This window comes from Lepidochelys kempii, chromosome 21, assembly GCF_965140265.1.
Source record: "Lepidochelys kempii isolate rLepKem1 chromosome 21, rLepKem1.hap2, whole genome shotgun sequence".
In the NCBI taxonomy this organism is placed as follows: domain Eukaryota; kingdom Metazoa; phylum Chordata; order Testudines; family Cheloniidae; genus Lepidochelys; species Lepidochelys kempii.
Window position 1 is genome coordinate 6,665,256 of NC_133276.1, and position 24,654 is coordinate 6,689,909.

Sequence of the window (24,654 nt, forward strand, 5' to 3'; positions counted from 1 at the left end):
TTATGAAAGAAAGAAATGAGAGCTCGGCATGGGAGAGTTTGATGTATAAAACACCATGCTTCAGGGCATAAACCAACCTTTAAGTACTAGGAGACAGGAGGAAGTTTTCCCCTGGGGAGGGTTTCCCATAAGAATCTACTGCAGGGCTTATTCCTCCAAAGCCGCTGAAGCGGGCCAGTGTTGTAGAAGGGATACTGGACTAGATGGACAGAGCTCTGATCTTGTCCGGCAATTCCCACAATGATATCTTGCCACATCTCTAAAGGGGTCTGTTTAAAACACAAAAGAGCGCTTGCTTGGGAAAAAAACATTGAAACCTCTTGGGATGCATTACCGATAACATAAGGCCCAAGCCCTATGGATTTGTGTTGGAGGTGTCCAGAGCTAGGGATTCTCCATACATAAATCTGAATAAGAGAGAGATTCCTAAAGAATTCTATTGATTCAGAAATACATAGAATTCTGTACAATACATTCCAGACAAACACACAAGGAAACTCCATCAGCAAGATCTTCTAGAAGGAGGGGCAAGAGGATGGCATGACTGCATTTGTAGTTGATGCTGGCAGCCAGAAACACTCGCTACATAAATCATGAGGGAAGCGCATATCATCAGACTCTGAGATAAAAATAAAATCTTCTATAAAATCTGGGGCTGTCTTATTTTTGAATGAGTAACTACAAAATACAGATGCTGAAAATAAACTCTTAATCATTTAATCTAACAACGTACTTCTGTTTGGAGCACTCAAAGGTTCAGTCTTCCCTTGGTTATACCTCTCCACCTCTCTGTTGAAGTTCACCGTGGGTGGAACCTAATACACTGTGCCAGTTTCACACAATCGACTACTAGAGTAACTGCCAGTGTGTTCTCGAAAGGAAAATCTGACATTGGAGTGCAGCTCTATGAAGTCGCGCTCTGGAAATCTCATCCTGTTCGTAATTTGTAATGTTTTATTTTCTCAGTATATGTTGCTGGCAATTGCCAAACTGGATCAGACAACTTGTCCATGTAGCCCAGGATTCCAACTCCCACCATGGCTGGCACCAGATGCTTTCTGGAAAAGTGCAAAAAACCCCTCTTAATGGACAATGCAGAGTAACTTGTGTCTAGGAGCAAGTTCCTTCCAGTCAGTTAATGGCTGGCTCATTCCTTGAGCATGGGAATTCATACCCCTTTCATTTGAATCCTAGCTTTTGTAGCAAAGGATGTTCTTCTTATTCATATACATGTCTAATCCACTCTTTGACTCTTGCTAAGCTCTTGGTTGGCCCCAATAATACTCAATGGCAGTGAGTTCTCCAGGTTAACTATTCATTGTGTAAAGTCTCTCCTTTTGATCGGTTTTAAATCTGTTACCTTTCAGTTTCATTTTGTGTTTAAATTCTCAAACCATATAATTCTGGTGATCCCCAATGCTGCAGCATCTTTCACTCCACATGGACTCTTCCTAGCTGTAGCCCAATTCAGGACTCTGTTTGTAGCTCACGAAAGCTTATGCTCAAATAAATGTTAGTCTCTAAGGTGCCACAAGTACTCCTTTTCTTTTTGTTTGTAGTGTTTCTAAAAGCTGTTTTGACTAACACTTACAAAATCACAAGCCCCTCTTTGCCCTCTGCCAGGCTGTTTCATGTCTGTCTTTGCCACATATTTCTTTGGTGTAACTTCAACCATGATCAGATTTGTGGACAGCTCCAAAACTGGAGTGGGACAGAAGCAAGGGACGGAGAAAGATAAGAGCAGAGCGGAGGAAACAATATAGGGCAAGATTGCTACTAATCAGTGTAAAGCCCTGGATCCTGGGAGAAGACATAAGCGGTGCAGAAGTAAAATGAGGGAAGGGAAAGGAAATTTAAAAAGCGGCACTTGTAAGGTTTATTTTAATCTCTGCTGTCCCAGGGTCACTCTTTCATATAACCAAGCCCTGTAGTTTCTGCGTGAGAAGGTCCAGGGCTGGGATTGAGAGACAAGGACGGGAGGTGTCCCTGGGAGGATCTTTGCTTTAAGAATAGCAGAGAAGCTTGCAAACAGTTGAAGGCATCCATGAAATAATAGGTGTTGCACCAGGAAAATATTGCCTAGAAGTATGTGTGTGAATTTCACTTTAGGATATGCAAGCAAAATCTCCACAAGCATGGAACATCCAGAGGACAGGAAAAAAACAAGACAAGGGCTCCTTGTCATGTGGCTTGTGTCTCACAATCAAACCCCACATACGTGTTTTAAGACTCAGTGCAGCAAACTCTGACTTCCTTTAAATCATAGTATTGCTTGTGTAATATGGCATTACTCACTGCAATAAGAGTGGCAGTGAGAGAGGTGCCTGTGTGTTTCACATCTCAGCCACCCAGGGGCTTGATCGTGAAATATAACTACATGGAACACTAAAAAACTTCTTTGTTATTTTTATGCTGCTCCTTGGAGGTCTCTAAACTTGTGGCCCTTTTTGTTTTCATCTCCTCAAATGTCAGTTCCTGGTTTAGTTTGAAAATATTTAACGTTTTTGCTAATCTGCATAAGAGAAAAAGCAGACCCTATGAATAGTGTCTGGCAAAATAAGAAATGTAATAGAGGCTTGTAGCCCGAATGGCTTCTTTGTCTTGGTGGCAGAGGGAGGTTGGAACATATTCTGCAGTAAGCAGGTGTTTGATGTACAGGCATAGAATAAACATTTTTCTCTTCCTCTAAATGCCCGTATTGTGAAATCACAGTCGCCAGTCCAGTTCTCAAGACCTTGTTCCGTGTCTGTGTGGGGAAAGTACCTCTGCATTGAAACGTGGCACTGATTTCCAGCTGTTTAGAGCCAGAATCCCAGGACTGCCAATCTCAAGAGTTAAAAAAAAATGGTCCCAAAGATCACAAGATCATTTGGTGATTTGTTTGGTTTTTTTTTTTTTTTTTAAATACATGATTTAATCCAATGTTGGGTTCTTTTAATTTGCCTTTTGGTTTCTGAGCCTTTAGCTTACATATTCTTGTATGTGTTTAACTAGCATCTAACTATTTACATATCCTATTTGTATTACTGTAAAACCTGGGAGCCCCAGTCACGGACCCAGGCCGTATTGCGTTAGATGCTGTACAAACCCAGAACAAAAAAAGACAGTCACTGTCCCCGAGAACTTGCCATCTAAGTATAAGATGAGACAACAGATGGATACAGACAGACCAATGAGGGAGGACAAGGAAACAACAAGCCCATATTGGTCGGTGTAATCAGCACAACAGCAACCTAACTGTTGTCAAGTTTTTGGTGAGCATCACACCCAAAGAGAGTTAAGGAGGAGAAGGAGGGAGCGATGCGGATGTTAAGGAGGAGCTGAGGGGCAGCGTGGGAGGAAGCATGAAGATGCTTGTTTGAAAATTAGAGTACTCCCTTCCCATGAAACCTCTGGGCTAGTGTTTGAAATTCCCAGGCTGGGTATAAAAGAGTAACTGAAATGATCAGTGGGCTGACAGGGTGGATTTTCATGAGGACTAGCTCACAGTTGTATAAGTAGAGCTTTGGAGTTGGATGTACCTACCTACAAGAATGTAAAGGGAGTATGTAAGTGGAGGGGCACAGGACTCATACAGGGTATATAACTTGGACTAATGGGAAAGGGAAGGGGGAAACCTCGTGCTTGGTACTGAGGAGAGAACCTTCCTAGCTCTCAGATCTATTAGACTGTCGAATAGTGCCCATGGGATATGGTGACAACCTCAGTGCTTGAGACACATCAAACCAGACTGGACAAAGCACGAGAGAATGTACTTTTGGGAACAGTCCTGCATTAGCCCCTAGGGGGGGATGATGCAATAGGGCCTTTTTCATCTTTAATTTCTCTGAAGACAGCCCACTCTTATTCCCCCTGATACTCCCATTCATCATTGTTCGCACATGCCGTTCATAGCAGGGCATGAGCCTTGTAGGCGAGAGCAGCGAACTCTAGCTATCCGCCTCACCAGTTGAAACCGAGCTTGGGTACTGGTTTGCATGTGTCCTCTTTCCTGGTCATCTTGGCTGCGGTGATAACCCTAGGCCAGGTACTTAATAACGGGCAGTAGTTTTGTGGCTGCAGTGGGCAGAGTGGAAATGTCCAGCTCCTGCAATAATGGAAACTGACCGGATTGTGTGCTAGAGGTATCCCTGGGGAGTGATGCAGAAGTATCCATAACTCACCAGAGGTCTCCTTCTCCTTCATGTGTATCCACATTGAACTTTGCCCCAGTAAATACAGCAGGAGGCTAAGATGCCTGCAGGAGGAGAAAACCCTGCCTTTTCCAAAGAGAGCCATCAATGGAGAGCGCGTCACTGACATCCTGCTAACACAGCGTAGTTGTAAGAGAGCTCTCGCCCGTCTGCCATCTTCAGCAGATGCCCCCTGCATTAACGCAGCCTACTTTGTATCAGTGCGATGCTAACGTGTTAAGCGTGCGCAACAAGAGATGAGCCCCAATTCTGGCTCAGAGCACTCCTGGACTAAGTGGCTGATCCTCCTTTCTCTGGACTTATCACCCTGATAAGAACACAGCACTGGAAGGGACCTCGTGGGTCACTGAGTCCAGTCCCCTGCTACGTCAAGCTACCCCGTCATGTATTCCCATTCATAAATGTATCATGCTTCACTTTAAATAAGTAAGGCTGAGATTTTTACACAGGCATGTAAAAGGAGTTAGGTGCTCAATTCCCATTGGATGTCAGGGGCTTAAGTGAAATCCCAGCCGAAAGCCAGTTCTTTAGAAAGGTGAAAATCTCCTTCCAGGTACGTAGAGGCAAGCAGCAGCCTCATGTGAATTCTTACTGCTGTCTATTAAATCCCTGGGAGATGGGAATTGATGATGGTTTGAAATCATTTTTAAAAAAATGCCAAATTTTGAAATTTTGAAAAATCCTGTTCTTCCTCACCCCATTGCCCCCAAATTACCCACAAACCTCTTTCAGGTTTTTGATTAAACTTGATATTTTGGTAAAAATCTTTGGTTTGTTTTTGCAAAAGCTGGAGAATTTCAACCACCTTGAAAATGTTTGTTTTGGTCATAAAGCCGTTGTTTCATCAGAAAAGCGTTTTGATGGAAGATCTGTGACCTGCTGAATGGATGATGCCAGGACCGCCACAATCTTAATTAATAGAAATGAAGGGATTGGTGCTATAAAGGGGGCTGTAAAACAGCTCTAACACCTTTTCGTGGCAGGGGAGGGTAAATCCCAGACACTTCAGGGAGAACTATGGTTCATTGCCCAGTCCACCTGCTTCTCACACACTCATGTTGGTCTGATAGGACTTATGGAAGCCTCCTGCTTCCAGCTGTCTTGAGGCTAGTCCTCAAATGGCAAGGTCTTTTGTCTGTTTCAAAGCCACGATTTCATTTTGGCGACTGAAAACGGAGAGGGAGAAACCCACCAACTTGCCGGTGGAGGTCAAAGGGCATGCCGAAAGATATGTTCGCATCAGGCTCCTTCAGCAGGAACGCAAATAACTCGAATTGCAGACCAGAAAATTACCATGAAAAAATGTACTAATTACGATGTGATTACAAAAGAGCCTATTTGTTCTTTGTGCATCTGAGATTCAAAGTGGATCCTCCAAGGAAAAGCATGGCATCACACTCTTGAAATGTCAAGCACAAAGGGCTGTATAACTTTTTGAGCCCATTGTTTTACTCTCCCCTGGGATTTTCCTGGATGATTTTTGGATAGTTGTCATGCCCACCCCACAGCACCCCACCCCCAGTGGTGGTCCTCTGTGTCTAGCAAAAGATAGATTTCCCCACGAAGTCCTCAAGACCGTGCTCGCAAACAGCGCCTTCCCCGCCTTGCAATGGAACTCCCTTTGGAGGGAGTGCTACTGGAATCCACTTGCTACTTCTGAATTGGCCAGCAGGGGTATTATTAAGGCTAATGAGTCATTCCCTTCTGCCACCACTCACGGGGTTTGAGCCTTTTGTCTCTGCTGTGTTCCCAGAGAACCACAAATCATTTCACTAATCCAGCCAGGATGTCTTGTATGTCAGTGCAGAACAGAGCCATTCGTCTGGCAATTAACTACATCAGGTGGAATGTCTCAAGCACTGCAGCTTTCTAGCATTGCAAATTCTCCCCAAGGCTGGTGCTGGGAGTTCAAGGCACGATGCTGGCTCAGCGGTGAGTTCAGTCTGAAGCATCTAGCCTCGGCCACTGTCAGAAGACAGGATAGATAGACCATTGGTCTGACTCACTATGGCTGATCTTAAGCTCTTCAATCCCCGATTGTGCAGTATCCACCTTCCTGTTGTAAACAAGAAGTTCAGCTCTCGTTTCCTATTTTCCCAGCTCTGTTCGCAGGCAATGTGGCCTCGAGACAAGATAACCACTAACACCCCCACAGCTGTGATTACAGTCTTGGAGACTTTTTTTCCCCTCATCATCATAAATGAGCAAAGCAACGATAATGCGGATGCCGCGGGAGCCAGGGCTGACTTGCCAGTAGTGTAACTTCAATTCAGTGTGACTTCAGCACATATTGCTCAGCTGGGAAGAAGAGACTGAGTTTAGTTCCATCTGAACTAGTTTTCTTTCCTATTGTGTTTCCAAGAATGGAAATTAGAGGGACAGGCACTTTATAAGTTTCCTTCTTGTTTGTTCTCTTCCCTAACCCCTTTTTATGGCCAGTGCTGGCCTGTTCCCTCAAGCAATCTGTGGAAGCATTATTTTTTGTAATGCAGTGGATCATGGTAAAAAGACCTGTCAAATCTCCTATGTTTCCCCAGGCAGATCTGATTTACACTGGAATTCCCCCTGCACCCTGAAAGAGCTTTGGGGCTGTCTCGCCTTCTGCCAGGACATTAAGTTGCAGAGGGGTGTGCTGGGGGAGGCCCTTGTCCATGGCATCCTAAGTGGAGATTTGAGTGGTCCAGCTTCAGCCATCCCTAGTCCATAGGGTACATCTGTCCAAGAAATTAAGTTATTTTGAGCCCTTTACTAGCTAGTGGGGGGTGGTGCAAAAATGGTCTGGTTTTTAAATGAATGTCTGGTTGGTGGCAACACTTCCTCTGACCCTGTGGATTTGGTATTGACCGTGTTGGTTGCTCTCAAGTTCTGTAATTGCAGGGGTGGGTGGTTTGGTTTTTTTTGCTGCCATTCTCAGTCTCACATTTCTAAGCCTCTTACATTTTTCAGATTCTTGACACCATGGAGAGATGTTAAGCTGGCGAGTTATCTGTCTGTGGAGGAGGGTCAGTGTGGAATCCCTGGATCATGTGCTGCTTTCTTTTAGCTGTTAGTCAGAATGTTTCTAATTGTGGAATGTAATGATGAGCTAGTTTCCTATCTGTGACTGGATGTTTCAGGGTTTTTTTTTTTTTGTTTGTAATTTCCTTTCTTTGCTGTGTGTGTGTGTGTAATATATCAGGGCTGACTTTTAACCTTCTTCCTCCACAAAAGTCCCCAACCGCTCTCTTTAGGACTGCTGGGAACCTACTCAAGAGAGTCTCTCAAAGTGTGTCCCAGACCAAGAGGTTTGGGACACACTTGCTACAAATGGGCATAAACCAACCGGTGCAGCAATGAGCCAGGGGATCTATCCAGAGACTCTGCATGCTCCACGTGGCTCAGGCTCAGATTGACCCCTGAAAGCTGGTCACTACTGGAAATGAGACCCATGGGCCTGGTTCACCATTGTTCTGCACCTTGCAAAGTCACTTGCGCTAGTTGAAAATGCTACCTGGTCAGAACGGGAGCACTTCACACCCACTTTGTGCCAGTGTAAATGGCTGTGCAAGGTGCTGGGAAAGGGCAAATTGAATCCTATCTGCCTTTCCTGGCACCCTCTGTATCTAGCTAAGAGTATCAGTGTCAGTACTGAAAGAGTCTCTCCCTCGTGTAGGAAGAAGGGTGGAGTGGGCTGTATTGGGGAACCTATTTCTCTCCATATGAATTAACCCCTTCTTACCAACAGCTGGGAATTTCGGGACATGGTGGGTGCTGAGCTTCTTTTGTTGTTGACAGGTTTCAGAGTAACAGCCGTGTTAGTCTGTATTCGCAAAAAGAAAAGGAGTACTTGTGGCACCTTAGAGACTAACCGGTTAGTCTCTAAGGTGCCACAAGTACTCCTTTTCTTTTTGTTGTTGAAAATCTGGCCCTGGGTTACAAAAGCCCACGAGGTCACCCGGGAATGCACAGTGACCATGTGCTATTACACAGTGACTGAACGGGGGATAGTCCCGTTCTGAACTCCTCCTGCTTGGCAGCGTGGGCCTGTCTCTAGTGTTGAGAGAGGCAAAGGCAGATCCTGAACTGGAGCCGCCTGAGGCATGGCTACCCTACCCAATCGCTTCCAGAAAACCAGACAGACTTCTTTTGCGAATGAGCGGGCTCTGTGTGTGTGTGTGTGTGTGTGTGTGGCTGGAAGTAGGAGGGTTGTCACATGTCCTGTTTTATTATTCGTCCCTTTTGAGCGCTGCTGTTTCTGTTCCTAGATACAGAAAGGGGAGGAGGGGCGGGAGGGCAGATCCTGAGCCACCTGTTGGATTTCCACACTTGCAGAGGCCGCTGTCCTTTTTCACAGTGTCTGTGTCTTTCTCCTCACTCCCTACGCCCCAGCATTCAGTTCACAACCAGCCCATTGTGATGCCGGATTAGAGCAGCTGGGTGGAGTCTTTCAGGCTCAAGCGTAACTTCAGTCCCTTGAAAAAGCCTCTGAAGGTTTTTAATTTTTTTTATATTTTAAAGAGGACGGCAACGCCAACAAGGGGATAATTTGATGGATTACGCTGTGGGGCTGAGAGGCTCTCCCTAATCCCCTTTGTGCGTCTGCTTGACCAGACGCGCAGCAGAAGCCCCCAGCCTCTGGCAGAGAAAAGGCAGATCAGCAGAATGTGTTTTACACACTGACATATAAATACGGGGCCCTGGTCATGTGGGGCTCCTCGGATATAATCTGTGCCAGTTACCACGCCACGGAGGAGGGGAGGGAACCTGGCTGGAGTGTATTATTTCCCCCCGACTCTTCCAATTCAATTTACATTTTTATTCTTCTGCTAATAATAAAAACTTGAGCAGGGGAGGGAAAGGAGATGGGCAAACTAGGTCAGATGTCATGGTGATGGGCACAGTTGGCGAACCAGAATAAAAAGCAGAACCAAGTCTTCCCTGACTCCTGGAGGTGTTCGGCTCCTGACTTCACAACATGGGCCCATCTCTTAAAATAAAGTCTGAGCAGGCACGGTGCAGTGAGACCCACTTACAGAGGAGTTGGAGTGAAACTCTAGTTAGTTATTGAGCATCATTGACCGGCCCGGTCATCCCATCTCAAAAAAAGATCTTGCAAGACTGGAGGGGGTTCCCAGGAGGGTGATGAGAATCAGAAATGTAGGGCTGAAAAGAACCTCGTGAGGTCAAGTCCTGCCCCCTACACTGGGGCAGAACCAAGTAAACCGAGACCATCCCTGACAGGTGTTTGTCCAACCTGTTCTTAAAAACCTCCAGGGATGCGGATTCCACAACCTCCTTTGGAAATCTGTCCCACAGCTTAACTACCCTGAGAGTTTGAAAGCTTTTCCTAAAATCTAACCTTACTCTCTCTTGATTGCTTCTTGTTTTACCTGCAGTAGACATGGAGAATAATTGATCCTGGTTCTCTTTATAACAGCCCATAACAACTGGAAGACTGTTTTTCTCAAGACTAACAATGCTCAGTTTTTTTAACCTTTCCTCACTAGGCAGATTTTCTAAACCTTCAATCAGTTTTTGTTGCTGTCCTCTGGACTCTCTCCAATTTGTTCACCTCTTTCCTAAAGTGTGGCACCCAGAACTGGACACCGTACTCCAGCTGAGGCCAGTAGAGTGGGGAAGTTGCCTCCCATGTCTTCCACACAGCATTCCTGTTCATACCCCTCAGAATGATGTTCGCCTTTTTAGCAACTGCATCCCTGAATAACAGGGAAGGTGATGATAAAAGTATCTAAAACAATGACTGGGACAGAGAAGGCGGATCAGGAGCTCCTGTTCCCCCTCTCTTTTTGCTCATCTCCAACGATTAGAGATGGGGATGAGACCAATGTGGGAGGTTGATTATCTATCTCTGGTGGGGCTCATACAGCTTCCTCTGAAGCAACTGGTGCTGGCCGCTGTCAGAGACAGGATCCTGGGCTAGATGGACCTTGGGTCTGATCCAGTCTGGCGATGTTTATGTTCCTGTGTTGAAGAAACAGCACAAGGGCCAGCCTCAGCTGTCCTGGGGAATAATGGGTTGTGTCTGAGACCCCCCCCAGGCGCTGGATGCAGATGACGAAGCAGAAATTGGTTCTGGGCAAACAAAAGTTGTTCAGGGCTGGCTTGCAGGGCCGTAGGTGTAGCAGTCCCATTGCTGTTCCCTCAACACTGTCTTAAGATCTCCCTCTTATGGCCAAGTTCAACCCTGGCGTATCTCGGTCAGTGCATTTGGCCCCTCTTTGCTCTAGGGCTGATTTGACCCTTTGAGTTGATTGACGTCTTCTCTCCCTCACAGGATCTCGCTTCTTTTTGATGGAAATGGGTCTGAGCTACAAAGCTCCAATCCAGCTCTGAGCTTCCCCAGTGTATGAGAGTGCTGGGATTGGGAGCCTTGGCTCTGGCATTTCTCCCTTGCACAGGAATGCCCAGCAAGTCACGGTCAGGGGCCCCACCGTGTCTTGGCTCCTACCACTCTGCACTAACCGCTACACAACAATACCCCCTAATCCCCCTTACCCCTGTCCACCCTCAGGGAGAACTATGGTTCCCCCTTACCCCCGTCCACCCTCTGCTCTCTAGCAAGGTAAAGTGGTTTGCCTGGAGAGTATGATAAAAGGAGTAGCCTGTCTGAGTCATACGCAACCTCTAAGGCAATGTTTTCTAGTGGCCTGAGCACTGGCGGGCCTCAATCTCTGCTGTAATCCCTGACTCTGCCACTGACCTGGGTGACCGAGGGCAAGTCATGTCACTTCCCTCTTCTCAGTTCCCACCCCCCTCCCCCCCGTTGAAATGGAGATGACGATGCTTGTCTCTAGAGCTAGTCAAACAATGAAGGGGGAAAAATGTGTTTCACAGGTTTTGAAAAGAACGGACTTGCTGAAATCTTTTACCAAATATTTTCAGTCCTCTTGTCTCTCTTCTCCCCCCTGCCCCCAGTTCTTCAACATACAATTGTAGGGGTTTTTTTTTCTTTCTCATATTTTTTGCCACTGAAAAGGGGCTTAGAAGGAAGAGGCGATTGGAGGGGGGGTGGGGGAAGAAAAAAAATTGTTGAAAAATCCCACTCTACTTGCCTCCTTTCCAAAGCACTCAGGCCTTTGAATGAGAAGCCCAACACAAACGCTCTGTACTGCTCTCATCCCCTCCGTTGTTGACTCAGCATGCGGCCTTGGCAAGTGGCCATGCTGAGCTGTGCCTTAGCAGCTCTGTTGGTCAAACAGGGATAATTACTGACTGGCTACCTGAGGCCTTGTTTGTTTCTGTGCCGTGCTCGTCAAAGACGATGGGACGTACATAGGCAGCAGTATAAAACAAACTGAGCTGAGTCACCCGTTCAATACACAAATGGCACCGGAATGAAACACACTCTGGTGTCTGGAATAAGTTCAGAACTCCTGATTTTTCTGTCTCTCCTCTGCATTTTTTGGCTTTTTCTGGATTCCTGGGTTCCTTCCAAGACCAATAGATCTCAGCCTCTTTCCTTGACCTGTTCCCTAACAAGCTGGCAACTTTCACCAACCATCCCAATTTAGCTTTTCAATCCCCTCAGCAAACCTCTCCTGGTGTTGTCTGGCCTGTGTCTGCTCTTACACGGTGCTCGTGTACTGATATCAGGGGAATCCATCTGAATCCACACCGGCGGCACTGAGAGCAGAACCAGGCCCACGATCTTCCATGAGATGGCCAGAGCTTACATCTTAAACAACTCCATCCAGGCAAAGCGGCCTGCCCAGCTGACCAAGGGTATGGCTGACAGCAGCTTCATTCATCAGCCTCGCCTGCCGAGCCATTCCATTCCAGTCATGGATCAGCCAGTACCGGCTGTGTGCGGGGACTTGGCAAGAGAATGGACTCCGTCACCATAGTTTTGAACAGACGTTGGGCAGCAGCCGAATACAACACTGTTCACTTCCGTAACTGTGGTTCGCTATGAAAGGGCCTACTCCAGGTTATCAAAAGAGCTCTGCACAATGGGTGCATATTAGGTGCTGAGCTCTCTTGAAAATCTACCATTAATTGTGGATGCTGAGCAGTTGAAAGTCTGATCCTTCATCTCTCTCTGGGCCTCTATTCCCCAATGGTGGACAATCCTTCCTCTGTCTCATCTGTTCAAACTGAAAACTCTTTGGGGTGAGCATTAGGGCCCTGTTATAGGTTGAGGCTTCTAGGCGTTATTGCAAGACAAATAATAATGGCGGATAGATTGACAAGGAAGAGACTATTGTCATGGCACTAGAAATCCAAGGCCTTTTTATTGACTAATATCAATGTCCTCCTGATGGTCTAACATCTCCCTGCAAATCAAAGTGCAAGGGTCTTCCCAACCTGCAGCCCCAAACATGGTGCCCAAATTCTACACTGCAGTCTTTGTGCCAAACCCTGTTTTCCGAAGAACTAGGGAAAGCAATGGAATTGCAGGTGGATTTAGGAGCTTGTAGCCTCCCTGGACCTCCCACGTTTGGTACCAAAGGGAAGGGATTTCCAGCATTTGGTTTCCTCTCTTTCCCTAAAGTATTGACTGAATCCAGTGAGGCTGAGATAATGGAGTCCTGGGCTCAAAGCAAACGTAGTGTGAATTCAGAGAGACTCAATAAATTACACTTCTCCACATCCCCTCTTCAGTGGTCACTCCCTCTTCCCCTGCTTTGAGAGGGGTCAAGGAGATTGTGGGGGGGAGTCAGAGAAGGTCAGGTGAGTTTTCCATTTCATTCCGCACAAGCCTGCCAGAGCTATTCTCCACGGGGTCTTTCACAGTCAGCTGCAGTGAATAGACTCTGATAGCTGTAAAGGGATCTGGCACTGTCTGAGCGGCCCTTCCTGAAACACTCGTGCCGCTCTTTTGCCCACACATCCTTGATTCCAGAGGGCGTACAGCGAGAGGGGAATTAATAATCATCCTAACAATGTCCCTCAAAGGTTAGAAATGTAACAGTGTGGTTGTAAATGGAAACCCCATTGGTAGCAACACACTTACCACACCCCTTTCTCTGCCCTTTGCTTGGAAGGACTTTCTGCATCAAACCTTCTGGGTTGTGGGGAGGCAAAGGGGCAGGCAGGATGATGCTGGCTGAAGCGTTATGCTACATCTGCTCCGTGTTCAAACCCCTTCTCCCCCTCAGGGAGGAGGGGACTGGAACCAGGGCTGGTCTCTGACATCCTGGCTGAGTATCCTGTCCACTACACTAACAACTAGAAAGGAGAGCTTTGCCCCCGGCTGTCTTCCTCCTGACCCTGCATGGTTGCACTTAGCCAGCTGAGTGCCCGTCTTCCCCAAGTTTGCGGCTCAATAACAGAGTTCCCTGCAGTCCTGACTTAGGTGTCTATCTCTGTGAGGGGGGCAGGGCTTAGGACACCCCCGGCCCCTGATCAGGGTCTCCCACATGCTGGCTTTATGGATCACCGTCTAAGGCTCCTGTCCTCTCTCCTCTCATCCATCAGAAGGAGAGCCTAGACAGCCAGCTCAGGCTTTGTGGATTGCAGTGTTGTTCCTGTGATTTTTTTTCTAGGTGCATAAAAGTTAGACACCACGACACTCAGTGTTGCAACACCCAAGTCCCTTTGTCCCGTTCCCTCCCTCCTCCTCTCCCCCCCCCCCCCGCCCCGGCAGTTAAGGCTGGAGATGTACTTACAGCTGCACTCACTGCAGGACCTTAAGCAAGTCTTTGAAATTAGGTGCCTCAGTTGCCCTCTCAGTAAAATGGGGGATCCCTCTGACCTATTCTGTAATGTGCTTTGAGACCTGATAAATGAGGCTGTACAAATGCGAAATACCAAGACACTATTCATTACAAAATCTGAGTAATGTCCCATCGCAGGGTGACACTGGCCCTGGAAGAGAGCAGGGCCAGTGCATTTGTGACTGGTCAACTGATCCCAGTTGAGCTTTAAAAGGGGGCATCAGAGCTTGAAAAGACAGAGAGCTGGTGAGGGGAAGCCTGGGTATGTCAGGCTGAGCTGGATATGGGGCTCTCACTGCCTGCTCTCCCTGGGAATAGGCAGTCCAGAGGACTGCCAGGATCCTTGGGGTTTAGAGGGGAGGCAGCAAAAGCCTGAGATATAAAAGCTGAGCTGAGGAACTGTTTTGGTTTGTTTAAGTTTGGACAATAAAACTGCTTAAGAGAGACTTTGCACGTGGCAACGAGTCTTCGGGAGCTGTCTTGTTACTCTCTTTTTCCCCTCCACTTCATCTGCATTTAAGATGATGCTTAGCAGTTCATACCAACCCTTGGTGGCTCACAGAGATTCGCTGGGCCTGATTCTCTGTTGCCCTGCAGTTGGTACAGTCAGTGATACCTAGTGCCAAGTGGGTGAAAGGCTGGACAGACCTGAATGGCTGCCATTTTGATTTGGGAATATCTTTGACCCTGTGGCACTGGAGGAGATGCAGAGCACTGAAGAATCAGGCCCTGGGTCCAAGGGGAATGTGTATTGTAACCAGGAGAGAGGTAGAGAAGTGACAGACTGAGGCAGGCCAAGAACATCAAGGGCAGACAACCTGCTGTCTCTGTCAGCGATTCGTTCCTGTAAGGACATCAGGTTTCTTGATAGAGAAAATGCTAGCTGACCTTGCCATTCAGTCTGCAGAGTATTGATTTGCTAGTTGGGGTATCTCACTCAAACTACTTTGCTTTTTTTAAAAAAAATCAGAAATTGTGATTTTTTTTTTCCTAAGAAAATTATCCACAGTGAGAATTCATCCCATGGAACTTTCTCAGCCAGCTGATCATAGATCGACCCAGATATTGAAAGGACGCCGAGTTAAAAATAATCTCCCCTCTGTCTGAGCAATGTTGTTACTTGCAACTCCCTGGCTTTGAAGAGATCAGAGTAAAAAGAGAGTCCTCTCTTCAGCTAGTTTGGTGTATCTGACAGCAGGTTGTGTATGGGCCATTTCCCAGTGTCTGTGGGGAGGCTGAACCAAAAGGTATTGCTTAAAGCCTGTTAGCTAAAAGGCTTTAAAACCCTAGTGTAGCCAGGGCAAATGGTCTTTTCACACGTTAGCTGGCAAAGGGGGTGTATAGGGGTCACCTCTACCAGCTACCATGAGTCACCCCGACTACTCTAGCTTCCAAGGCTGTCTTACTAGTTCCTTTCATCAGCTTTAAACTCTGTATTGTTCCCTTGTGTTCCCATCTGTCTGTCCCACCTCTGCTCTTTCTATTCCGACTGTGAGCTCTTTGGGGCAGGGATCAGCTTTCTGTTCTGGTTCACAACCAGGGTTCCTAAGTGCTCCCACAACATAAATAATTAGTAACCCATTGAAATCTGCTTTGCAACCTTTTTATAAGGAGAGGACATTAACAAGGGAATTGCAAGAATCTAAAGAAGCCACAGGGCTACTAGCTAAAATGAGTTAGCTTCCAGGGATTGTGTCCCTTAGGTAGCTCTCTTTTTTGGATTTATCACACCTCCTCTGGCTGCTTGAATCATAAACGGCCAATCTTTTCAGGTCACTTTATATTTAGCTGCACCCAGTCAATCCTTCAGTCTCTGAACACTTAAAGTCTCTCCTCTCCCGCTTTATTGGAGAAGCTGGAACAGCAAGAATGTCAAACATCCAGGGTTCGCCCTTTTTTTGTTGTTGAAATGGATCCCCTGTCCACTGAGAGCTTAATTTCCCTTTGTCTGGCCAGGGAGCTCCTTTTCTTCTGGCTTGCTCCCTTCAAATCACTTCAAGTCCCACCCACCTACCTGGTTACCAGGTGAGGAAGTCTTTACAAGCTGATCTGTTGTTTCTCTGAGTGAAAAGCTCTTGCTGGTTCAGTCAGTAGGGTGTCAAAATAATTAAACCAAAATCTTGGATTAAATCTGTAGTTGTGGGCAGGGTACGGAGGGCAGGCAGGGGCAGATCCATAATAGTCAATGCAGATGGCACCCCATGCTCCCCAGCTGCACTAAAAGCCCACTGGTGGGCCAGGTCTGCAAATCTGAGCAAGTTTCAGATGAAAGCCCCACCTTCTGCAAGGAAGGTGTTCCGTGTGAGTCCTGGTGAGGCACTCGGTCATGGGAGGGAGTTCTGCTTTGAGTTTTGGGGGTCTCCGTTGATCCTGACACTCATGGGGATGGAGTGCACGTGAGTGTGGCTAACAGTGAGCCCTGACTCCCCTGTGAATGGAAAATGTTGAGTTTACCCTAGTGCTGTTCCTTGGGAGGAAGTATAGCTAGGGTGACCATATTTCCCAAAGAGAAAACGGGACACCCCAGCCACTCGTCTGAGGCTCCCCCCACGGGAGGCTGCTGCCGGTGGCTGGAACCCTTTGGGGGCCCCCACACAAGGCTGTTGCCCATTGCTGGAACCCTGCCCTCCCCGCCTTCCCATGCTGGAATGCTGCCCCCACCCTTCAACCCTGCCTCCCCCTCTGCGGGGCACTGGCCTTTCCCCCACTCCACCCACATGTTGCTCTGCTCCACACCCCACTTTTGCATTTGTCCTGTTTGCTCTTGACAACTGATCAAGTCGGCAAGAGCAAACTGGGACACATGCCTCTTTCTGGAGGGAAAAAAAAAAAAAGAAGTCAGGATAGCCGGACAGGGCTTAAAAAAGGGACTGTCCCAGTCAAAACGGGATGTATGGTCACCTGAAGCATAGCCTCGGTCCTGCAAACTCTTCCTTAAGGGCAGAGCCCTGTGGTGCTCCATGGAGATTCAGGGGTCCCCTGGCATAGAAAAGCTTGCAGGATTGGAGCCAGTCATATAGTCCACCTTCAGGCATCTGCTTGATTGAAAGCAGAGCTGGGCAAAGCCCTGGGCCCCATCCTCCGATGTGCTGAGTTCCCATCGCTACCATTGCAGTTACAAGTCAGTGTCGCTTCCCCAGGCTGTAAACAGGAATGATGACCATACTCCCTCAGCTGCCTAGCATGCTTGGAGGTGGATGGTGCTAAGCAGTATTACTATTGTTTTGGACCTGGGCTTGAGCAGCAAGGTTTGGATATGGATCTGAACCGGGGGGGCTCCCGTCTGAAGTGAGGTGGAGTTTGCTTTCAAACCCATCTATGTAGAATTTCAAGCAGAAGAACAGTGTCCTTTGTAACATGAAGGTTGTAAGCTCTTTGGGGCAGGGACTATCTTTCTACAGCACCTGGCACAACAGGGCGAGGTCCCTAGGTGCTGCGGTAATACTATAATCTACTGTGGTTCTGTGTTTAAAAGATCAGAGGCAGGGAGGGCTCTGCAACCAAACCCCATAGGTGTGCTGTGTGTGCCCACAGGTTGGCTCCACCTCCCCCTTCCTGCAAACTCTACTTAATTACTTGTGCAAGGAGTGCTGAACTCTCTGCATCCAGGCCAGGCTGGCGTTATTAAATGAAGTTCCTGCAGGGTAAAGATGGGAATTTACCTGGATCATCTGTTAGCTCCTCTCCAGGGAGGGAGGTGAGTCTGGTGTTATGGGCTTCATTTCAAGAGACACTGGTTCTTTGAGGGGTCCCAAGACTACGCTTTTGGGTTATGTTTGGCCAAATCAGTGGTTTGATCCTATCCTAATGCTTTTTAACTCTGTGCCTTTACCAGTTTTAATGGAAAACCCTTTCCAGTTCAGTGAGTCTTTCTCTTGTGGTTCACTCACCCAGCTCCACTTGTGTGGCCAAAACCAAGTTGTATGCAGTGTTGTTGTAGCCATGTTGGTCTCGGGATATTACAGAGATATGGTGGGTGAGGTAATATCTTTTATCGGACCTACCTGGTGAGAGAAAGACAAGCTCTGTGTCAGCTCGAAAGCTTTTGTCTCTCCCCAACAGAAATTGGTCCAATAAAAGCAATTACCTCCCCACATTTTGTCTCTCCAAAACCAAGTTGGCATTTAACTTCAGACTGGTAAACACTCATCCTGAGAGAGAAAGAAAAGGGATGTTTGAGCAAGGTGCAATTTATACCACAAGGGCTCCTGGCAGCAGCAGCATCACCTGTAATTGGGTCACAGTTGGTAGCTCCCAATCCGTGCTTTACACCTGGCATTGCTGCTGTGTACATTGGGATTAATCTTCTTATTAAGTTTAGTGGGGGCTGGATGTGTGGGAGAGAGAGACACCTGTCCTGATACAAGAGAGGCTGAGCCCTTCTGCCTTGGTCTGAAATTCTAGGGCAGTCTGAGATCCTACCTCCTGCTCCCTCCATTCTGGCTACTCTTAATTAATGCTAGAAATTCCACTACAGTACAAAGTGGGAAGGGGGGTTGTGCATCTGAGGTCTTTGTATTTTTAAACCCCAGTCCGTAAACCACCCAGGCATCTGGGACTGCAGCCCATGTAACCCACTGGTCAGTGTACATGTCTTCAGCTCTGTGCCTTATCCATAGAGGATAAGGGTGTGTTTATAGCTCTCAGAGTGGCTGTCCGGCTCAGAGTATCAAGGCTCATATTGTCATATTGCTCAAATAAATTGGTTAGTCTCTAAGGTGCAACAAGTCCTCCTTTTCTTTTTGCGAATACAGACTAACACGGCTGTTACTCTGAAAATTGTCAGGTATGTCACTGCTTCAGTCTCCAGTTTGCTGCTCAGGATGGTGGCTGTCATATGCATGATTCTTGGCCTTGTTGAGATGTCCTGGGTCTAGTCTACATCTAAGAAGGGCGTATTTCTGCCCCTCCAGTCCTTTCCCAATAGATGTTAATGTATCTCATGGATTCAGAATATCTGAGCCAATCCCAAATGGGCCTTCAAATTTCCCATGTTAGTTTAGGGGACAGGACTCCTGGGTTCTGTTCCCCCCTCTGCCACTAACTTGCTATTTGACCGTGGGCTAGTTGTTTAAAACCTCTTTGGATGCCTCTGTTCTTCCTGCTGTGAAAGGAGGATACTGGCGCCCTCCCCCCCGCCCCCCCCCCCCAAGGGTTGAGAGTGTTAATGGTTCGTTTCAGAGTAGCAGCCGGGTTAGTCTGTATTCGCAAAAAGAAAAGTAGCTCATGAAAGCTTATGCTCAAATAAATTTGTTAGTCTCTAAGGTGCCACAAGTCCTCCTTTTTAATGGTTCATAAAGCCCAGCTGTTTTGGACGTGCAAAGTACTTGTGTTAAGCACTCTCACAGAGCAGTAACTACCCACTTGGATGAGGTTTGATCTTATTTCTGTAGCACCTTGCATTCTGAAGACTCCCAAAGCAATTTACAGTTGCTGCAGTTCACTCCATGCGGTTGTACCCTTACAAATGTTTGGGAGCCCCATTTAGTCACTGTGGCCATAGGGGTCCACCTATGGGGCTCACTTTGTAAAATTGATGCTTTGCACTCCACCCCAGAGGTGGGTGAATGAATCAACAATTGATCTACTTGGAGCTCCTGGAATGGATCTTTCTATCAATCCCCATGCCACCTAGAGGCTGGGCTGTCTGTCTGTCTCTCCCACATAATCCTTGAAGGATGATAAAACACAATAAGAGGCACCCTGAAGTCATTAACCCTTGGGAAGCTGAGGGCAAGCAAATGAGTCTCAAAGAATTGAGTGGGAGGGGAGAGACATTAGGCATGAATCCAGGGGCGTTCATTATATGTAATGAGTTAATGACTGCCCATGAACTTCTCAAATCTGTGGAGGAAAGAGGCTCCTCTTTCAATGATCATAATTGCAACAGCAGGGGAAGGCTGGGAATGATGCTCCGTGAATCCTCATCAACATGCTCCAAGAATAGATTGTTCCAAGTCTGGGCTGAGCTATTGGCTGCTGGAGAAATCCCAAACTCTCCCCAACTCTTCCCTTTCTACTCCGTAAGACTTGCTCAGTTACTGCAGCAATGAAGGGGACCCTGGGTAGACAGATCATATACGTTTGCCCTAGGGAGTTCAAAAACCCACATTCTTGTGGTGGTTCAGTCACGGGGGTAAAAAGCACCGTTCTGTCTCGTCCAAGGCTGCAGCAGGAATCCAAACCTGGCTAAACTTAATCCAGTGCCTCGCTCTGTGGTGTTAACAAATCTCCCCAGGCCACTGAGGTAAAGTGCATTCTAAAGTAAAGGGCCCTTGGTTTGTTTTAGTGAGGATTATGCTACAACAAACGAAGTGTTTATCTGCCGCGTGTGAATCTACCCCCCAGGAAAGCCTGCCACAGGTTAATTGTTCATGGGAACCTCTCCGTGTGCATTAAGTCTCGTCTTCATACCACTCAAAGCGCTCTAACAAACTGTTAACATGCATGTCAGCAGGGCCTACATAACAGTCCTTGGCAGGCTAGCACAGGGTAGATTCGCACCCCAGCTTGCTGCAGACTAATTGTTCATGTAGACAAGACCTAAGGCCACTTTACTTCTGAGTGCGAATATCCAGGAGGGGGGAGGGATGTTAATGTGCTTTAACTTCCCACTTTAAGTAAATTTGTCCTAACCTGCCTGAGTGTCCCTGTGTAGCCAACCCTCATGCCGTTCCTCCAGCATTCTTTTAGCAAAACAGTTGACTGGGGAGATCTGTGTGACACTGGACAGGTCCTTTAGGCTATGTCTACATTGTCCCACAGTTCAGACTATGGGGGTGTGAACATTAGTCCTGTTTAAAGAGGACAGTGTTAATGCAAACTAAGGTATCCTATATGTAGTTCACTCCCACAGCGTCCACACAGGGGAGTTACTGTAGTTCATTCCTCTATCGTCTGAACTGTGGGGCTGTAGAGACAAACCCTTAGTCTCTCTGGATTTCAGGGCTTGTACACGTGGGGAGTTTTTTCCATCATAACTATTCCTGATTACCTATCCCCGAATAACTCCATGTGTGGATGTCCTTATTCGGAATTATTTTAATCCACTTCCAATCTGGATTAAGGTAATTCCGAATAAGGCACTCTTATTCTGGAAAAAGAGCATCCACCCATGGAGTTATTTGGGAATTCTACTTAAATTTCACACCCTGCCTTAATCCAAATTTATTTCCCAGTGTAGACAAGCCCGCAGCTCCCCATCTATGAACTGGGGAGCTATGAGACTTACCTCCCCAGGGTGTTGTGATGACCCCATAAAGACTTGGGCAGACACTCCACTGCTGTGGGATATGGGTCACAAAGAACCAAGGTAGAAAACATGCCCCAAGGACATCAAAGAGCAAAAGTGGCCGGATCTCCAGCTCTAAGGCACGTGAACGGCTGATCCCTCATTGAAGGGCGCTGATTCAGTATTGCCCCAGTCAGCAATTCCATTTCCTGAAGCACAGCTGCCTAGAGCCACTGTTCACCCTCCCGTCCTGTGACTGACCAGGCCAGCTCCTGCTGAGTTTACGGGATCTAATGCAATCAGAGTCGGAGGCAGAACAGCACCCTGGTATATCTATTTACAGGCTCACGGCAGAGGGCTCTTTCTCGTCACGCCCCTCCCCTGGCTTTGAGCCCATCCTCACATAGTCCCTGTCAGAAGCCGCATGAGCGAGGCGGGAGAGATGGGACATGTTAAAGGGAAACCCAGATGACTCAGCTGACAATATTAGCTCAGATGACAAACTAATGCTCACGATAATTGCCATTTACTGGCAGAGGAGGCTGAACTGGGTCATATTTATTTGTGCAACTCAATGAGGCACTATCTGTGCTGCTGAATACCATGCCCCTGCCAAGATGATGGGTACATAGTTCAGATAAAAATAATGACCTGAGAGCTTTGTGCATCTAGGCTGTGGGAAGGAGCAGTGGAGCAGAAGGGCAAAAGCTCGCTTGATCTTGATTTTCAATATGAATATAGACCGTGAAAGCGGGGCCTCACAATCCTTCTGACTTTTTGGGTTGGCCTCTTGATCAAGGCACTAGCCTAGGCCTCGAGATCTGGGATCAATTCCTGGTTCTGCCCCAAACTCCTTATGTGACTTGGACAAGTCACTTCATCTCCCTCTGCCTCAGTTGCCCATCTGTAAAACGAAGATAATTCTTCCTTTTGCCTGTCTTGTCTTGTTAGGTTGTGAGTTCTCTGGGATAGGGTTCATCTCTTACGTTGTGTTTGTACAGCATCTTGCACAACGGGCCTTGATCTTTGCTAGGGCCTCTAAGCACTTACTGGGATGCCAATAAGAAATGGAAAAGAGTCTGGGGTAAGTGACCCAGTGAAGGGGCTGAGCCTTCCAAGGCTTGGCCTCTCTGTGAACCATGGTCCTTTGATATTGCCGATACTGATGCTATTTGCAAAGGCTAGTGGGAGTGGTTTTGTGTTGGAACGTCTTCCAGTGCCCTCCTTGTGACTGGAGCTTTGTGTCCCACTCCAGACGGGTGGTGCTGTTGACTTCAGTGGAATGGAGAACTGTTTCTTGCTTTGGTCCCCTAAAGAAGGAACCCCCTCTGGTGTGGATCTCTGATTTCTAATGCGCTCTCTTCTTTTCTCCGTAGTACAGAATGTGAAGCTGGGGGAGAGACCTGGAATATGAAGCCTGTCTACCGGTGCCTGGACTCTGCATTGTAGTGACTGCATCTTGCAACCTAAGGAGGAAGAAGGGACAAGATGTTCACTGCTGATAAAAATGGCAGCCAGTGTGTCTCCATTGGACTGTGAAAGGAGACTTTGGACCTTGATGTCTGTCTGTCTGGGAGCCCCAGGAAGGCTGCTGTCTGGTTGACACAGCCCTCTAATATTAAGTGGAGTGAGGGCAGCATGGCTCAGAAAGCGTGGGTCAGCATGCTCTTCCACAACCGCAAAGCCCAGCTCCTGCTGGTCAACTCCCTAACCTTCGGCCTGGAGGTCTGCCTGGCTGCTGGGATCACCTACGTGCCACCGCTCTTGCTGGAAGTGGGTGTGGAGGAGAAGTTCATGACCATGGTTTTGGGTAGGTGGCTTCTTCCTTTCTTCAACTGAGATGCTCACCCCTTCAGTGGGTTCAGAGGGCAGTGGGGAATCGGGGCATGAAGATTTGTATCCCCACGCTCTGATCAGCTGAGACAACTCTGTTCCAGGGAGAATGTGCAGCCTATTGGCTTAGAGCGAGGGACTGGGAGCCAGGGCTCCTGGGTTCTTTTCCTGGCTTCTGCCACTGAATTGCCTGTGTGGCTTTGGTATGTCTTTGCCTCAATTTCCCCTTCCCTAAGACAGGGATACTTCCCTGAGGGGCTGAGGGCTTAGTGTCGATCAAGTGCTCTGTCACGCATGGTGGAGGGCTGTTCTACTGTGCGCTTACCAAGTTGCCTAGAAGCCTTAAAGTTCAAAGTGGTGAGGGGGCAGGTGATGGTGGGGTCTGGTTTCTTGGGCTGAGCTAAGGCCAAGGTTTTCACAAGTGACTATGGATGTCCTACTTGAGACCGCTTAAAGGGGCCTGATTGTCAGAGGGCGGGTGCTCAGCACTTGGACAGACAGGCCCCCTTAAGGTGTCTCAGATGGGCACCCGCAATCACTTGTCGCTTGTTAAAGTCTTGGCCCTAGCTCTTATTGCTGGGCACAGGGATCGGCTGCAGCACTTGGACACTGCCCCTAAAGCCACATCTCTGTCTCCATTCCAGGGATCGGGCCTGTCCTGGGCCTTGTCTTTGTACCGCTGATTGGCTCCGCCAGCGACCACTGGCGCAGCAGCTACGGCCGGCGGCGGCCCTTCATCTGGGTCTTGTGCCTGGGAGTCATGCTGAGCCTCTTCATCATCCCCCATGCCGGTCGCCTGGCAGGCTTCTTCGCCCTCAGTGCCCACCCCCTGGAGATTGCTTTCCTCATCCTGGGCATTGGCTTGCTGGACTTCTGCGGCCAGGTCTGCTTCACTCCCCTAGAGGCCTTGCTCTCGGACCTCTTCCAGGAGCCTGACAACTGCCGGCAGGCTTTCTCCATGTACGCCTTCATGATCAGCCTGGGTGGCTGCATCGGCTATCTGCTTCCGGCCATCGACTGGGCCAGTAGCTTCCTGGCCCCTTACCTGGGGGGGCAGGAGAAGTGTCTCTTCAGCCTCCTCACCATCATCTTCCTGGGCTGCGTCCTGGCCACCCTCTTTGTGACAGAGGAAGCAGTGGGGCAGGTGGATGCTCTGGCAGGCCCTGCACTGAAGGACTCTTCCCCCAAGCCCTCGTCCCCCAGCGGTTGCTCTTGCCGGGTTTCCAAAAGCCTCTTGCGAGCCAGGCATGTGGTCCAGGCCTTGAGGGACCTCTGCACATTGATCCCACGGCTGCGTGGCTTCTGCTGCCGCATCCCCAAGGTGATCCGGCGGCTCTTCGTGGCCGAGCTGTGCAGCTGGATGGCCCTCATGACTTTCATGCTGTTCTACACTGACTTTGTTGGCGAAGGGCTGTACCAGGGTGTTCCAAGGGCCGAACCGGGAACAGAAGCCAGACGTCACTATGATGAAGGTAATGAATGAGCCAAGTGCCTTCAAGGCTGCAGAGGCAGAATTTGCTTCCATACGCAGGGGAGTAGAAACGCTGAGATGGGATCAAAGATGGGCTCTACCTTTAGGGTTCAGCTCTCCTTGCTCCTGGGTCTGAGCTCAGGTGCGTATCCCGAGCCTCTGCTGGTTCCACAACATCCACACAGCTATTTTTAGCACACTAGCGTGAGTTCTGCCAGCACAAACCTGCCTAGCCAGGCTGGGAGGCACTCTCCCAGTTGCAGTATAAAC

The 24,654-nt window shown here is 48.1% G+C and overlaps 1 protein-coding gene across 4 annotated transcripts in view; it reads left to right on the forward strand.

Moving 5' to 3' along the window:
• The window catches only part of SLC45A3 (solute carrier family 45 member 3), a 39,945-nt gene that overhangs the window by 2,762 nt on the left and 12,529 nt on the right, over window positions 1-24,654 (forward strand). The window contains exons 1-3 of one of the 4 annotated variants that reach the window (XM_073320083.1): window positions 17,466-17,546; window positions 22,457-22,890; window positions 23,558-24,385. In XM_073320083.1, the coding sequence (XP_073176184.1) occupies window positions 22,719-22,890; window positions 23,558-24,385 (1,000 nt within the window). In that variant the 5' untranslated portion in view covers window positions 17,466-17,546; window positions 22,457-22,718. Of the gene's footprint in view, window positions 1-17,465; window positions 17,547-22,456; window positions 22,891-23,557; window positions 24,386-24,654 lie in introns of those variants that run through there. The other 3 variants (XM_073320085.1, XM_073320081.1, XM_073320084.1) reach the window with 3 other exon arrangements.